The sequence below is a fragment of the Pseudophryne corroboree genome, chromosome 1 (assembly GCF_028390025.1).
Source record: "Pseudophryne corroboree isolate aPseCor3 chromosome 1, aPseCor3.hap2, whole genome shotgun sequence".
NCBI lineage: Eukaryota > Metazoa > Chordata > Amphibia > Anura > Myobatrachidae > Pseudophryne > Pseudophryne corroboree.
In genome coordinates this window covers 508990842-509007715 of record NC_086444.1, presented here as the reverse complement: position 1 = coordinate 509007715, position 16874 = coordinate 508990842, and the positions used below count along the sequence as shown (strand labels likewise).

The window sequence follows — 16874 nt, the reverse complement described above, 5'->3', positions numbered from 1 at the left end:
GATGGATACCGGAACCACGTTTCTCACCGCCCAGGCTGCCAAGGCCTCAGTTATCCGCTTTGCAGCAGGATGACTGCTGTGATATTTCATCTTCCTCGCAAAGGACTGTTGGACAGTCAATTGCTTACTGGAAGTAGTACAAGTGGTCTTCCGACTTCCCCTCTGGGATGACGATTGACTCCCAGCAGCAACAACAGCAGCAGCGCCAGCAGCAGTAGGCGTTACACTCAAGGATGCATCGGAGGAATCCCAGGCAGGAGAGGACTCGTCAGACTTGCCAGTGACATGGCCTGCAGGACTATTGGCTTTCCTGGGTAAGGAGGAAATTGACACTGAGGGAGTTGGTGGTGTGGTTTGCAGGAGCGTGGTTACAAGAGGAAGGGATTTAGTGGTCAGTGGACTGCTTCCGCTGTCACCCAAAGTTTTTGAACGTGTCACTGACTTATGATGAATGCGCTGCAGGTGACGTATAAGGGAGGATGTTCCGAGGTGGTTAACATCCTTACCCCTACTTATTACAGCTTGACAAAGGCAACACACGGCTTGACACCTGTTGTCCGCATTTGTGTTGAAATAATTCTACACCGAAGAGCTGATTTTTTTTGTATTTTGACCAGGCATGTCAATGGCCATATTCCTCCCACGGACAATAGGTGTCTCCCCGGGTGCCTGACTTAAACAAACCACCTCACCATCAGAATCCTCCTTGTCAATTTCCTCCCCAGCGCCAGCAACACCCATATCCTCATCCTGGTGTACTTCAACAGTGACATCTTCAATTTGACTATCAGGAACTGGACTGCGGGTACTCCTTCCAGCACTTGCAGGGGGCATGCAAATGGTGGAAGGCGCAAGCTCTTCCCGTCCAGTGTTGGGAAGGTCAGGCATCGCAACCGACACAATTGGACTCTCCTTGGGGATTTGTGATTTTGAAGAACGCACAGTTCTTTGCTGTGATTTTGCCAGCTTAAGTCTTTTCTTTTTTCTAGCGAGAGGATGAGTGCTTCCATCCTCATTTGAAGCTGAACCACTAGCCATGAACATAGGCCAGGGCCTCAGCCGTTCCTTGCCACTCCGTGTCGTAAATGGCATATTGGCAAGTTTACGCTTCTCCTCAGATGCTTTTAATTTTGATTTTTGGGTCATTTTACTGAACTTTTGTTTTTTGGATTTGACATGCTCTCTACTATGACATTGGGCATCGGCCTTGGCAGACGACGTTGATGGCATTTCATCGTCTCGGCCATGACTAGTGGCAGCAGCTTCAGCACTAGGTGGAAGTGGATCTTGATCTTTCCCTTTAACCTCCACATTTTTGTTCTCCAGTTTTTAATGTGTGGAGTTATATGCCAGTATCAATAGCAATGGCCTACTACTATATTTACTGCGCACAACTAAAAGGCACCACAGGTATACAATGTAGATGGATGGATAGTATACTTAATGGATGACGAGTGACGACACAGAGGTAGGTACACAGCAGTGGCCTACCGTACTGCTATATACAGTATACTGGACCTGGTGGACACTGTCAGCAAACTGCTAAACTAGTCTAAAAAAAAGGCACCACAGGTATACAATGTAGATGGATGGATACTAGTATACTTAATGGATGACGAGTGACGACACAGAGGTAGGTACACAGCAGTGGCCTACCGTACTGCTATATACAGTATACTGGACCTGGTGGACACTGTCAGAAAACTGCTAAACTAGTCTAAAAAAAAGGCACCACAGGTATACAATGTAGATGGATGGATACTAGTATACTTAATGGATGACGAGTGACGACACAGAGGTAGGTACACATCAGTGGCCTACCGTACTGCTATATACAGTATACTGGACCTGGTGGACACTGTCAGCAAACTGCTAAACTAGTCTAAAAAAAAGGCACCACAGGTATACAATGTAGATGGATGGATAGTATACTTAATGGATGACGAGTGACAACACAGAGGTAGGTACACAGCAGTGGCCTACCGTACTGCTATATACAGTATACTGGACCTGGTGGACACTGTCAGCAAACTGCTAAACTAGTCTAAAAAAAAGGCACCACAGGTATACAATGTAGATGGATGGATAGTATACTTAATGGATGACGAGTGACGACACAGAGGTAGGTACACAGCAGTGGCCTACCGTACTGCTATATACAGTATACTGGACCTGGTGAACACTGTCAGCAAACTGCTAAACTAGTCTAAAAAAAAAAGGCACCACAGGTATACAATGTAGATGGATGGATAGTATACTTAATGGATGACGAGTGACGACACAGAGGTAGGTACACAGCAGTGGCCTACCGTACTGCTATATACAGTATACTGGACCTGGTGGACAGTGTCAGCAAACTGCTAAACTAGTCTAAAAAAAAGGCACCACAGGTATACAATGTAGATGGATGGATAGTATACTTAATGGATGACGAGTGACGACACAGAGGTAGGTACAGCAGTGGCCTACCGTACTGCTATATATAGTATACTGGACCTGGTGGACACTGTCAGCAAACTGCTAAACTAAAATGCACCACAGGTATAGGAATGTAGATGGTTAGTATACTTAATGGATGACGACACAGAGGTAGGTACAGCAGTGCACTCTGCACTGTACTCCTCCTATATAATATTAATTATACTGGTGGTCCCCAGTCCCCACAATAAAGCAGCACACTGTGAGCACAGATATGGAGTGTTTTTCAGGCAGACAAACGTATACTGGTGGTCACTGTCAGCAAAACTCTGCACTGTACTCCTGCTATAGCTGCTCCCCAGTCCCCACAAGTAAGCAGTGTGAGCACTCAGCACAGATATATCATGCAGCACACTGAGCACAGATATGGTATGGAGCGTTTTTTTCAGGCAGAGAACGGATAAAAACTAAACTCTGCACTGTACTCCTCCTAACAGCTGCTCCCCAATCCTCCCCACAATTATAGTAATAAACAAGCACAAGCAATCAAATCAACTGTCTTCTACTAAACGGAGAGGACGCCAGCCATGTCCTCTCCCTATCATCTCCAATGCACGTGTGAAAATGGCGGCGACGCGCGGCTGCTTATAGAATCCGAATCTCGCGAGAATCCGACAGCGGGATGATGACGTTCGGGCGCGCTCAGGTTAACTGAGCAAGGCGGGAGGATCCGAGTCTGCTCGGACCCGTGTAAAAAAGGTAAAGCTCGGGGGGGTTCGGTTTCTCGGAAACCGAACCCGCTCATCACTAGTATATAATACATGTAACTGTGACAGGGAAGGTGGGCCTCTTTCAGCTATAGGCCCCATAGCAGCTGCACTCCCTGCACATATGGTAGCTATGCCCTTGAGGACAAAAATAAGGGAAATTACAAGACAAAGACTGCATCTAAGAACATTTTGGCTACAAATAGCAAGGACAGTGATATCTATCTAATATTAGATCAGAAAATGCTACAGTAGTTTATAGAGACAAATGCTTCTCAAGTAATGATAACACAGCAAATCATTTTCACCTTTCTGCAGTTACTCGGATTCTTTCATCATTGGAAGAATTAAACCGATCATCTTTTTCTCTGAAATATTCTTCTATACACTGTTCTTCAAAATCATGTACCTTCTTAAGTTCATCCTCTGTTATAAATAATTCTATTCAGGGAAAAACACAGACAAAATCTATTGTTGGTATTCATAAACATTTTTATAAAAATGCTGTATAGCTGTCATGCCCATTATTAAGCTAAACATATTACACATTATAAATACAGTAAATCTAGTATTTAAGTAAATGTGTACACTATTTTATGTATACACAATTTGCTATTAAACTAAGAACTGTACATTTTTAGGGCACAATATAGAAATATAAAATACACCTAGTTCATGTGGGCTGCTGGATGCTTGTGGCACAATAGAAAAAAGACAAATAGAAGAGATTTCAATGTACAGAAGTGTTAATTAATAGTCAAACAGGTATAATATGTTACTCAATGACAATACAACCAAGCAAAAAAACAATGCATATGCCCGTGTATTTCCATTAGCCCAGTCCAGCTCTGGGTATGCCTCCCACTAGTCCAAATCTAAAAGGAGGTGCTTATACTGCAAGCTGGCATACATAAGTGATCTTGCATTGCTGGTGCTGCAACCTGATATCCACACATATACAGATGTGTCCTCATACATTATGGCATCAGTGACAACTCTTGGCGCACCAGGCAGGTCATGGTCGCTCAAAATGTGTGTCTTAGCACATAAATAAAATAAGTGGAAGTGACAAAACTACTTTGCTAGATTGACTGAGCAATTTGATGGGCAACATTTGTACCCCTGTATGCGAGTGAGTCTGAAGTGCTACAATGCAGCGGATGTGGCTTTTTCTCACGCCAAGTTTCGTTTATTGAATTCCTGCGCAGTTACAACTGTAGCTCTGCATCTCTAGTACAGACTGAGTGGTGTTTTGCTGCATCTGCTATACATATAAGATGCACACTTTAAAGAAAAAATCAACAGTATGCTACACCCCTTGGAGAGGCTCAGTCGGCATGACTGAGCCTCTCCGAGGGGTATAGCATACTGTAGTTTTTTCTATGTCATATAGACTCTAAGTGTATGAGGATACATCTGTAGCACAATATAAGTACATGGGAAACCAAAATACAGAAAGGCGCCTTTATTAGTCCTCATTGAGAGATAACTCATATCACATGTGTTTACAGTATGTAAGATGTGCCTGAAGGGTTAACTGCAAAAATGTGGCCTGTAAATAATAGGAAAAAATAAGAATTTACACACCGGTAATTCTATTTCTCGTAGTCCGTAGTGGATGCTGGGACTCCGTAAGGACCATGGGGAATAGCGGCTCCGCAGGAGACTGGGCACAACTAAAAGAAAGCTTTAGACTACTGGTGTGCACTGGGTCCTCCCACTATGACCCTCCTCCAGACTTCAGTTAGGATACTGTGCCCGGAAGAGCTGACACAATAAGGAAGGATTTTGAATCCCGGGTAAGACTCATACCAGCCACACCAATCACACCGTATAACTCGTGATACAATACCCAGTTAACAGTATGATAACAACTGAGCCTCTCAACAGATGGCTCAACAATAACCCTTTAGTTAAACAATAACTATATACAAGTATTGCAGACAATCCGCACTTGGGATGGGCGCCCAGCATCCACTACGGACTACGAGAAATAGAACTACCGGTGAGTACATTCTTATTTTCTCTGACGTCCTAGTGGATGCTGGGAACTCCGTAAGGACCATGGGGATTATACCAAAGCTCCCAAACGGGCGGGAGAGTGCGGATGACTCTGCAGCACCGAATGGGCAAACTCTAGATCCTCCTCAGCCAGGGTGTCAAACTTGTAGAATTTAGCAAATGTGTTTGCTCGGCAAAGTTGTAGAGCCGAGACCCCTCGGGCAGCCGCCCAAGAAGAGCCCACCTTCCTCGTGGAATGGGCTTTCACTGATTTAGGATGCGGCAGTCCAGCCGCAGAATGTGCAAGCTGAATCGTACTACAGATCCAGCGAGCAATAGTCTGCTTTGAAGCAGGTGCACCCAACTTGTTGGGCGCATACAGGATAAATAGCGAGTCAGTCTATCTGACTCCAGCTGTCCTGGAAACATAAATTTTCAGGGCCCTGACTACGTCCAACAACTTGGAAGCCTCCAAGTCTTTAGTAGCCGCAGGCACCACGATAGGTTGGTTCAGATGAAAGGCTGATACCACCTTAGGGAGAAATTGGGGACGAATCCTCAATTCTGCCCTATCCATATGGAAAATCAGATAAGGGCTTTTACATGACAAAGCCGCCAATTCTTATACACGCCTGGCCGAAGCCAAGGCCAACAACATGACCACTTTCCATGTGAGATACTTCAATTCCACGGTTTTAAGTGGCTCAAACCAATGTGACTTTAGGAAATCCAACACCACGTTGAGATCCCAAGGTGCCACTGGAGGCACAAAAGGGGGCTGAATATGCAGCACTCCCTTAACAAAAGTTTGAACTTCAGGTAGTGAAGCCAGTTCTCTCTGGAAGAAAATCGATAGAGCCGAAATCTGGACCTTAATGGAACCCAATTTTAGGCCCATAGTCACCCCTGACTGTAGGAAGTGCAGGAAACGGCCCAGCTGAAATTCTTCCGTTGGGGCCTTCCTGGCCTCACACCACGCAACATATTTTCGCCATATGCGGTGATAATGGTTTGCGGTTACTTCTTTCCTAGCTTTAATCAGCGTAGGAATGACTTCCTCCGGAATGCCCTTTTCCTTCAGGATCCGGTGTTCAACCGCCATGCCGTCAAACGCAGCCGCGGTAAGTCTTGGAACAGACAGGGCCCCCGCTGCAGCAGGTCCTGTCTGAGCGGCAGAGGCCATGGGTCCTCTGAGATCATTTCTTGAAGTTTCGGGTACCAAGCTCTTCTTGGCCAATCCGGAACAATGAGTATAGTTCTTACTCCTCTTCTCCTTATTATCCTCAGTACCTTTGGTATGAGAGGAAGAGGAGGGAACACATAAACCGACCGGTACACCCACGGTGTCACTATAGCGTCCACAGCTATCGCCTGCGGGTCTCTTGACCTGGCGCAATATCTTTCTAGCTTTTTGTTTAGGCGGGACGCCATCATGTCCACCTGTGGCCTTTCCCAACGGTTCACAATCAGTTGGAAGACTTCTGGATGAAGTCCCCACTCTCCCGGGTGGAGGTCGTGCCTGCTGAGGAAGTCTGCTTCCCAGTTGTCCACTCCCGGAATGAACACTGCTGACAGTGCTAACACGTGATTTTCCGCCCATCGGAGAATCCTTGTGGCTTCTGCCATCGCCGTCCTGCTTCTCGTGCCGCCCTGTCGGTTTACATGGGCGACCGCCGTGATGTTGTCTGACTGGATCAGTACCGGCTGGTTTTGAAGCAGGGGTTTTGCCTGACTTAGGGCATTGTAAATGGCCCTCAGCTCCAGAATATTTATGTGCAGGGAAGTCTCCTGACTTGACCATAGTCCTTGGAAGTTTCTTCCCTGTGTGACTGCCCCCCAGCCTCGAAGGCTGGCATCCGTGGTCACCAGGACCCAGTCCTGTATGCCGAATCTGCGGCCCTCGAGAAGATGAGCACTCTGCAGCCACCACAGCAGAGACACCCTGGTCCTTGGAGACAGGGTTATCAGCCGATGCATCTGAAGATGCGATCCGGACCACTTGTCCAACAGGTCCCACTGAAAGGTTCTTGCATGGAACCTGCCGAATGGAATTGCTTCGTAGGAAGCTACCATCTTTCCCAGGATCCGCGTGCAGTGATGCACCGACACCTGTTTTGGTTTTAGGAGGCCTCTGACTAGAGATGACAGCTCCTTGGCCTTCTCCTCCGGGAGAAACACTTTTTTCTGTTCTGTGTCCAGAACCATCCCCAGGAACAGTAGACGTGTCGTAGGGACCAGCTGTGACTTTGGAATATTTAGAATCCAGCCGTGCTGTTGTAGCACCTCCCGAGATAGTGCTACCCCGACCAACAACTGCTCCCTGGACCTCGCCTTTATCAGGAGATCGTCCAAGTACGGGATAATTAAAACTCCCTTCTTTCGAAGGAGTATCATCATTTCGGCCCTTACCTTGGTAAAGACCCCCGGAGCCGTGGATAGACCGAACGGCAACGTCTGGAATTGGTAATGACAATCCTGTACCACAAATCTGAGGTACTCCTGGTGAGGATGGTAAATGGGGACATGCAGGTAAGCATCCTTGATGTCCAGTGATACCATGTAATCCCCCTCGTCCAGGCTTGCAATAACCGCCCTGAGCGATTCCATCTTGAACTTGAATTTTTTTATATACGTGTTCAAGGATTTCAAATTTAAAATGGGTCTTACCGAACCGTCCGGTTTTGGTACCACAAACATTGTGGAATAGTAACCCCGTCCTTGTTGAAGTAGGGGCACCTTTACTATCACCTGCTGGGAATACAGCTTGTGAATTGCCTCTAACACTGCCTCCCTGCCTGAGGGAGTTGTTGGCAAGGCAGATTTGAGGAAACGGCGGGGGGGAGACGTCTCGAATTCCAGCTTGTACCCCTGAGATACTACTTGAAAGATCCAGGGATCCACCCGTGAGCGAGCCCACTGTTCGCTGAAATTTTTGAGACGGGCCCCCACCGTACCTGGCTCCGCCTGTGGAGCCCCAGCGTCATGCTGTGGACTTAGAGGAAGCGGGGGAGGACTTTTGCTCCTGGGAACTGGCTGTATGCTACAGCTTTTTCCCTCTACCTCTGCCTCTGGGCAGAAAGGACGCGCCTTTAACCCGCTTGCCCTTATTGGGCCGAAAGGACTGTACCTGATAATACGGTGCTTTCTTTGGCTGTGTGGGAACATGGGGTAAAAATGTAGACTTCCCAGCTGTTGCTGTGGAAATGAGGTCCGAGAGACCAACCCCGAACAACTCCTCACCCTTATAAGGCAAAACTTCCATGTGCCTTTTAGAATCTGCATCTCCTGTCCACTGCCAAGTCCATAACCCTCTCCTGGCAGAAATGGACATTGCACTTATTTTAGATGCCAGCCGGCAAATATCCCTCTGTGCATCCCTCATGTATAAGAGTGCGTCTTTAATATGCTCTACGGTTAGCAATATAGTGTCCCTGTCTAGGGTATCAATATTTTCCGACAGGGAATCTGACCACGCAGCTGCAGCACTGCACATCCATGCTGAAGCAATACCTGGTCTCAGTATAACACCTGTGTGTGTATATATAGACTTCAGGATAGCCTCCTGCTTTCTATCAGCAGATTCCTTCAGGGCGGCCGTATCCGGAGACGGTAGTGCCACCTTCTTTGACAAGCGTGTGAGCGCTTTATCCACCCTAGGGGATGTTTCCCAACGTGACCTATCCTCTGGCGGGAAAGGGTACGCCATTAGTAACCTCTTAGAAATTACCAGTTTCTTATCTGGGGAAGCCCACGCTTTTTCACAGACTTCATTTAATTCCTCAGATGGAGGAAAAACAACTGGTAGTTTTTTCTCTCCAAACATAATACCCTTTTTTGTGGTACCCGGGGTAACATCAGAAATATGCAACACATTTTTCATTGCCTCAATCATATAACGTGTGGCCCTATTGGAAGATACATTAGTCTCATCGTCGTCGACACTGGATTCAGTATCCGTGTCGACATCTGTGTCTGCCATCTGAGGGAGCGGGCGTTTTAGAGCCCCTGATGGCTTTTGAGACGCCTGGGCAGGCACAGGCTGAGAAGCCGGCTGTCCCATATTTGGTATGTCGTCAAACCTTTTATGCAAGGAGTCGACGCTGTCGCGTAATTCCTTCCACAGAACCATCCACTCAGGTGTCGACCCCGCAGGGGGTGACATCACATTTATCGGCATCTGCTCCGCCTCCACATAAGCCTCCTCATCAAACATGTCGACACAGCCGTACCGACACACCGCATACACACAGGAATGCTCTGACAGAGGACAGGACCCCACAAAGCCCTTTGGGGAGACAGAGAGAGAGTATGCCAGCACACACCAGAGCGCTATATAACACAGGGATCCCACTATAAATGAGTGTTTTTTCCCTTATAGCTGCTTATTATATATATGTATACTGCGCCTAAATTTAGTGCCCCCCCTCTCTTTTTTACCCTTATGTAGCTTGACACTGCAGGGGAGAGCCAAGGAGCGTCCTTCCAGCGGAGCTGTGAGGGAAAAATGGCGCCAGTGTGCTGAGGGAGATGGCCCCGCCCCTTTTCCGGCTGACTTCTCCCGCTTTTTCTGGAATTCTGGCAGGGGTATTTTTACACCTATATAGCCTTCCTGACTATATATGGTGTAGATTTGCCAGCCAAGGTGTATTATATTGCCCTCAGGGCGCCCCCCCCCAGCGCCCTGCACCCATCAGTGACCGGAGTGTGAGGTGTGCATGAGGAGCAATGGTGCACAGCTGCAGTGCTGTGCGCTACCTTGTTGAAGACAGAAGTCTTCTGCCGCCGATTTTCCGGAACACTTCTTGCTTCTGGCTCTGTAAGGGGGCCGGCGGCGCGGCTCCGGGACCGAACGATCGAGGTCGGGTCCTGTGTTCGATCCCTCTGGAGCTAATGGTGTCCAGTAGCCTAAGAAGCCCAAGCTACCACCAGTTAGGTAGGTTCGCTTCTTCTCCCCTTAGTCCCTCGCTGCAGTGAGTCTGTTGCCAGCAGATCTCACTGTAAAATAAAAAACCTAAAATATACTTTCTTTCTAGGAGCTCAGGAGAGCCCCTAGTGTGCATCCAGCTCAGCCGGGCACAAGATTCTAATTGAAGTCTGGAGGAGGGTCATAGTGGGAGGAGCCAGTGCACACCAGTAGTCTAAAGCTTTCTTTTAGTTGTGCCCAGTCTCCTGCGGAGCCGCTATTCCCCATGGTCCTTACGGAGTCCCAGCATCCACTTAGGACGTCAGAGAAACAGAACTGTAAACTTATCTTAAGATATCATATCTCCCAACATTGTAAATCAGGGTAGGGTGTGTGCTGCATCATAGTGGTCTGATCCTCCGTGGATATTTTTACCAGAAACAAAGACATTGTTTTATGCCACACACAGTCGAGACGGGATGCAGTTATGTGACTGGTCATAAAACCTCCCCTTACCGCCGGTCATAATACCTCCCCTTACATCCCGCCCCCTCACAATCCCGGTGGTCGGCATGCCGACCAATAGGAACTATTTCCACTCATGGGTGTCTACGGCCCAACCCCCAGCAAAACAGGACGTGGACATAATCCCACAAATGTGACTGTCCCTCTGTAATTACTACATACTAAGAAGGGGCATTGTAAATGTGTGTCTTCAGGCACTAACTGTACTGGTCATAGACATAAACCATACTATCTATGTCTCCAAATTACAGAGTCAAATCATCCGCATAGGCGCAGCAATGTGACAACATTTACTAAGGACTAAAGACCCATAAAACTCCTACATCAGGCACAAATTGTCTTTGCATCTGGTTTAGTTTACAAGCCAGCTGTTCATATAATCTGCATGCAATTTACTATAATCCACATGAGGTTTGCATCTTTTACAGCTGCAACACTATGCAAGTTTAAACACACTGCAGTTTAATAAAAATACAGTTCGCTTTTTAAAACAGCATTCAGTGCCGCACTTTGGTACCTTCCAGCCTACGTTTTTAAGAGTACAGAAGAATCCACGTTGCAAGCAGTAGCCTACATATACATGGGCACATGGGTGATCCAGTTCACTCCTAGCACAATGTGTTCTGATGCAGAGGATAAGTGGTAAGACATACGTTTACATAAAGAGGATTATATCCAAGCACAATCCTCTTCGTTTAATTTGCTAAATAAAAATAGGACCCATTTGTAGCAATAAAAACCTTAGTGCAATATCTACAGCAGGCTTACCAACCTCTGTCCCACAAGGCACACTAACAGTGCAGGATTCAGCACAGTATGACAAATCAGTATGACAGAGGTACTAATTAAGGGCCTATATAACCAGGGTAGTCAAGAGCCAGGATGGGCCCAGGTACTTTCTGAAGGGCGTGGCCTAATCACAGGAGGTGTGGTCATGTACCCTTAGAAAAAAATACTGAAAAAAAAAAAGTATTTTAAGCACCTCCATGGCTATACTGCAGCCCAGTACACAGCAGCGTGTGCTGGGCTGTGGAAAAGAGCTGCAGCTGCTGCTGCTAGGTAAGAGGGAGGGGGCCTAGGCCCCTACTGGACCCTCACTGGGCCCCTCCATCAGACCTGGGCCCGGGTAATTTGTACCATCTCCCCCCCCTCTCTCGGCACCACTGGATATAACATGTGCAGAGAGAGTTAGATTTGGGTGGGGTGTGTTCAAACTGAAATCTAAATTGCGGTGTACAAATAAAGCAGCCAGTATTTACCCTGCACAGAAACAAAATAACCCACCCAGATGAAACTCTCTCTCTCTCTCGTGATGAACTATTACAACGAACGATGTAGTTTCACACAGGGTCTAATGAAGCTTTTTAGTCGCACTGGTTGCCGCAGAGTGATTGACATGAAGCGGGTGTTTCTGGGTGGCAACTGACCATTTTCAGGGAGTGTTCGAAAAAACGCAGGCGTGCCAGGAAAAACGCAGGCGTGGCTGGGCGTATATGTGACGTCAAAACAGGAACTGAACAATCTGAAGTGATCGCAAGCGCTGAGTAGGTTTTACTCTGAAACTGCACAAAAAAACTTTGTAGCCGCTCTGCGAGCCTTTCGTTCGCACTTCTACTAAGCTAAAATACACTCCCATAGCATTTGCACGGCTGCTAAAAACTGCTAGAGGCCAAACAACTCGGAATGACCACCATGGTTTTGCCCATTAGAGAACAATTTTGCTGCAGGTCTGAATTAGGCCCTAAATGACCTGTTCTTATGCATGGATATTACTAAAACCTACACTGTTAGCGTGCCTTGAGGACTGATGTTGTGAATGCCTGAACTACTATAAAATGGATATTTATCCAAATAAATATAACTTTATTCAAATCTGCCACCTTAGCATTAATCATACTTGCCTACCGTAATGTAAGACAATCCTCCCACATTCTGTCCATGACTTCTGCATTTTGCAGTGGAAATGGGCCTTTATGACAAAATTTATGACACAAGATCCCCCCTTCTCCTTAGTTCACACAGAGACCTCCTACCACAGGATCTTCCAGAAACTCGGCAGTAATGATAATTCAAAGAATAAATAAAAGTGGGTAGTGCCACGGATATTCTCCCCAACTCATTCTTTGCCTATGTTTAAAACTCCCTTCTTTTGAAATGCGAAAACCTAACATCCATGTCTGTGACATGGAATTGACTTTATCCATATAATTCAAATGATGCTTCTAGTGTTGCTAAATTCAGTAAACAGTTACATGTCCCTACTTTCACTAAGTCTGTTAATTGATAGCATTAATACTCTAAGTAAGTATTCTGGATTTAATGTTTCCAGTTAATAAACCAGTACTGTCTTGAAAACAAGAAGACACATAGGGCAGGATGTATTAAAGAAAAAATGCGGTAAAACCCCCGTTTTCAGGGGTTTTACCGCATTTTCAAATGTACTATCACCCGACCGCCGCGTTTTCGCCGATGAGGGTATCGCCATCTCTGGATGGCGATTCCCTATAGAATCCTATGGGCTTCTTTTCGCTGGCCGCCGCAACCTGCCGCAGACGCCGACCCCCCTCCCCGCCGGCATACATTCCTCCAGGAAGCCTGGAGCCAGGAGGTAATCTCCTCCTTCCCCTAGCAACGCAGCTGGAGGTCCTTCCGGCTGCAGGGGGAGGAGGAGGCAACGGGGACAGCCTGCTGCCTGCTTCCCGGCAGGGGAGCAGGTGAAGATCCCGGGGAGGTGACGGAGACCCCCCGCACACCATCTCATAGGTATCGCGGGGGGCCTCCGTCACCGCATTGCGATATTGATCGCATATGTTAGTACATATGCGATCAACATAGCTGCGATGCGCGGCGAGGGGCGGTGATGTATCTAATACATCCCGCCCATAGGGGGGAATTCAAATGTTTGAAAAGTCGACTGGGTGTCTGTTTTTTTCTTGTCTATTAAATAGGAAAAAACAGACACCTAACTGACTTTTCAAACAACTCTGAATACCCCCCATAGAATCCCTATCTATTCTGCTCCTTACAAACATGATGACAATGTCTATTGTGTATATTGTCCTTGTAAAACATCAAAAATATCCGTTTAAATCATGGTCAGACTGTACTCTAGACAGCACAGGAGAAAAGCGTAGACAGTGAAGACAAGGTCAGAATGGCAATTAACTGAGAGATTTTATTCTCGCTGTGCCATGTGTGACACCTGACATTCAGAGTCGGTACAAATGTAGTCCCTTAACAGAAAAGGGATTCTTTGTCTATGGGTATTATTCAATTTTCTGATGTGTGATGACAAAATGATTAAAGCTACTCCATCTTCTGTTCTAACCTATTATATTTTAGGCTTCTTAACCATTTTGCAATAATAATATTACTGTGCTATGGAGCATTGACTAGTACACAATGTCTATGTGCTGCAAACACAAATTAAAACCATGAAAAGCTGACTACTATTTCAATATGCTCTGAAAGGAATGTTATTTATATCAGTTTACTGCATCATGTGAATTCTAAATATTGTTTCTTTCACATGTAACAGACCTGTCGTTAGCATATGTTCATTGCAAAATGTAGAATGAAGTCTGCAGTAGTTTACATAGTTGGAATAATATGGATTTACGTTACATTGCTTCTCGGTGCTATTAGGCTGTAATGTAACGCAACTAATACCCCGTGTACAGGTACGATGACAAGTACTGTATACATATAAAGTTTGCTTTTTATGTTAATTGCTTGAAGATTTAAGCACATAAAAATAGAAAAATACAGAGTAATTGGGCATTTTCTTCTTCTGCCATAATACTAATAGTAATCATTTTTACTTCTTTTTTTATGCAAGAATTTTTTTTAAGATTCCCTCCCAACGCCTCTCTCTCTCTCTCTCTCTCTTTGTATGTCTCTCTCTGACATGTAAGTCATAACTTATTACATTAAACAGTCTGTCTCTCAGAAGATGCATTATATTATTATCAGGTCCACTTAGATTTCCTGGGTGTTACTGCTTTTGTAATTGCCTTCTGAAGTGGATTGCATTGCATCATCACCTGTACACAGGTGACAGCTGTACTTATCTATCCCCCCCCCCCCCCTCAGGTCTTCCACCTCTTTGTTAACCCATATTACTTTCTCCCATATGTCTTCTCATTTCCCCAATTGTTATTTCCCGAAAGTGAGCTATTAATCTTTCCACACGCCAACAAAAGCTATTAACTACATAGCACATTATTATCATTAACAACAGGACAATAACCCTACTTCTCAAGCTTGCTACTGTATGTAGGTGTTCTATCTCACTCTTAACTGTCCTTTGTTGTCATCCCCCCACATCCAATCTGTATCCAAATCTTGTTCCATCCATGTTCAGAAACATCTCATACTGTATACCTAACACATGCCACTTTGCCACTGCATTAAAAGGTATAGGCTAATATTCCCCAACATTGATTGCTATGATTCCCTTCTTATTGGCCTTCACCTTACTGTATTTTCACCCCTACAATTCAATTTAAATAGAGCAGCTAGACTAGTTTTTCTTGACATTTTTTTTTAAAGTCACCGACATACACTCATTTCTTGCTCCTTTTCCTGACTGCAGAGATGTTATAAGGTTGAACTCCATTCCTCATACAAGACTTCCTCTATCTAGATGACTTTCAGGTGGTCTCTGAAAACATTCCTCTTAAGCCAAAATTATCAAAGGACTGAAGCTCCTTCTTTTACTACTGTACTATAGTCTAAAGCTGAGTACAGTAGTGATGAGCTCAGGCTCCCCTGTGAGGCCACACCCCTTTATATATGGTCACACCCCTTTTACATGTGACCACGCCCCATTTCTGCTGCCCATGCGGGAGATCCAGGGTGCGTACTGGGTGTCACCACACCGGATGATGCCTCTGCACATGCGCATCTCTTAAGACATCAGACAACTCTGTAATCATCAAAATAGCATCCACTGCTAAATCAGTCCCATAGCCCCACTACACACTTTTTCTCAATACAATCTGAACTGACCAAATGCAATCTGTGGCTCTTAACCTATTGTATTAAACTCATACCTGTATTTTTGAGGGGCCTTTTACAATAAGGGGAGAATATTACTAAGTGTACATATGTTGTTGCTTTTCTAAGTGTTTAAGCAGGAAATTTTACACCCCGGTACTATTCAGAGCAAATCATGGTGTAAATTTTTCTCCAAATCTGTTAGCTGTTAGTCTTATTTTATTACCTTGTTTGCCCCGGATTGTAAATCAGTGGTACTATGTAAATAAGTGTAAATAATGGCAACAATAGAAATAACAGCAAATAATAATAATAATAGTGGTCCCAACCCAATATGTTCTTCTTGGGTTGGGATCACTGGTATCATCACAGTACAGTAGCCTATTACTCTTTAAGCTGGCCATACAGTACACTAGGTCGATATCGTGTACGAATACACAATATTGACGCGTCATTGACTCCATCGCATGCACATTGTGTATGCTTTGGGTGCGATTATGATGCGATGTGCGTCAACTGATCACACAGTATGTGCTGCACATATGATCATTCGATCCAGGTAGTAGTCACTTGCGGATCGTACGATAGATTGTAAGGTGCAAAAGCAGCTTACGACGTGTCGTACGCCGGGGATCTGACTGGGGGGGAGGAGGAGTCATGGGACGACTCGCATCTAATGTGAGTAGTCCTAATGTATGGCTGGCATTAGTGTTATTACTGATCAAGTCTAGTGATGTAGATCTAGCTATTCCCCCCACCTTAGTGCAGTGAGCATCACACCAATGTAATAGGTGCTGTATACATACTCCCCAGACTATCATCACCATCATATCATTTATTTGTAAGGAGTCACAAAACTGCAGCACCAGGCAGACACAAGATGCACACAATGTTAATAAAGGGGAGCAAAGAAAGAAGGTACAAAGGGCAGTGGAACTAGATACGAAACAGACTATAATGAAAATGGGGTTTTAAAGTAAGTTCCTTAAAGATTGAAAGCTGGGAGAGAGTCTTATCAGGTAGGATAGCAGGTTCCATAAGTGGGGAGAAACCTTGGAGCCTGGAGTGAGTGGTGGTTATGGCTTACAGCAGGGTAGAGGTAGATTTAAGAGGGTGAGTGGGGGAAAACATCATGATAAGGTCATAGATGTACGAGTGCTTTATAGTGGGTAATCAGGAGCCAGTTTAGGTATTTGCATAGTGAATGGGCAGCAAGGGAGGAAGATCACTATTGCCAGAGGATTTAGTATAGTTAGTAATAT

At 45.5% G+C, this 16874-nt stretch overlaps 1 protein-coding gene across 3 annotated transcripts in view; it reads right to left on the bottom strand.

Annotated features, from left to right (window-relative positions):
• TRPM3 (transient receptor potential cation channel subfamily M member 3) overlaps nt 1-16874 on the bottom strand; it is a 694734-nt gene that overhangs the window by 33951 nt on the left and 643909 nt on the right. For all 3 annotated transcript variants that reach the window (XM_063913891.1, XM_063913889.1, XM_063913890.1), the window contains one exon: nt 3494-3626. In XM_063913891.1, coding sequence (XP_063769961.1) covers nt 3494-3626 — 133 coding nt within the window. The remainder of the gene's footprint in view (nt 1-3493; nt 3627-16874) is intronic.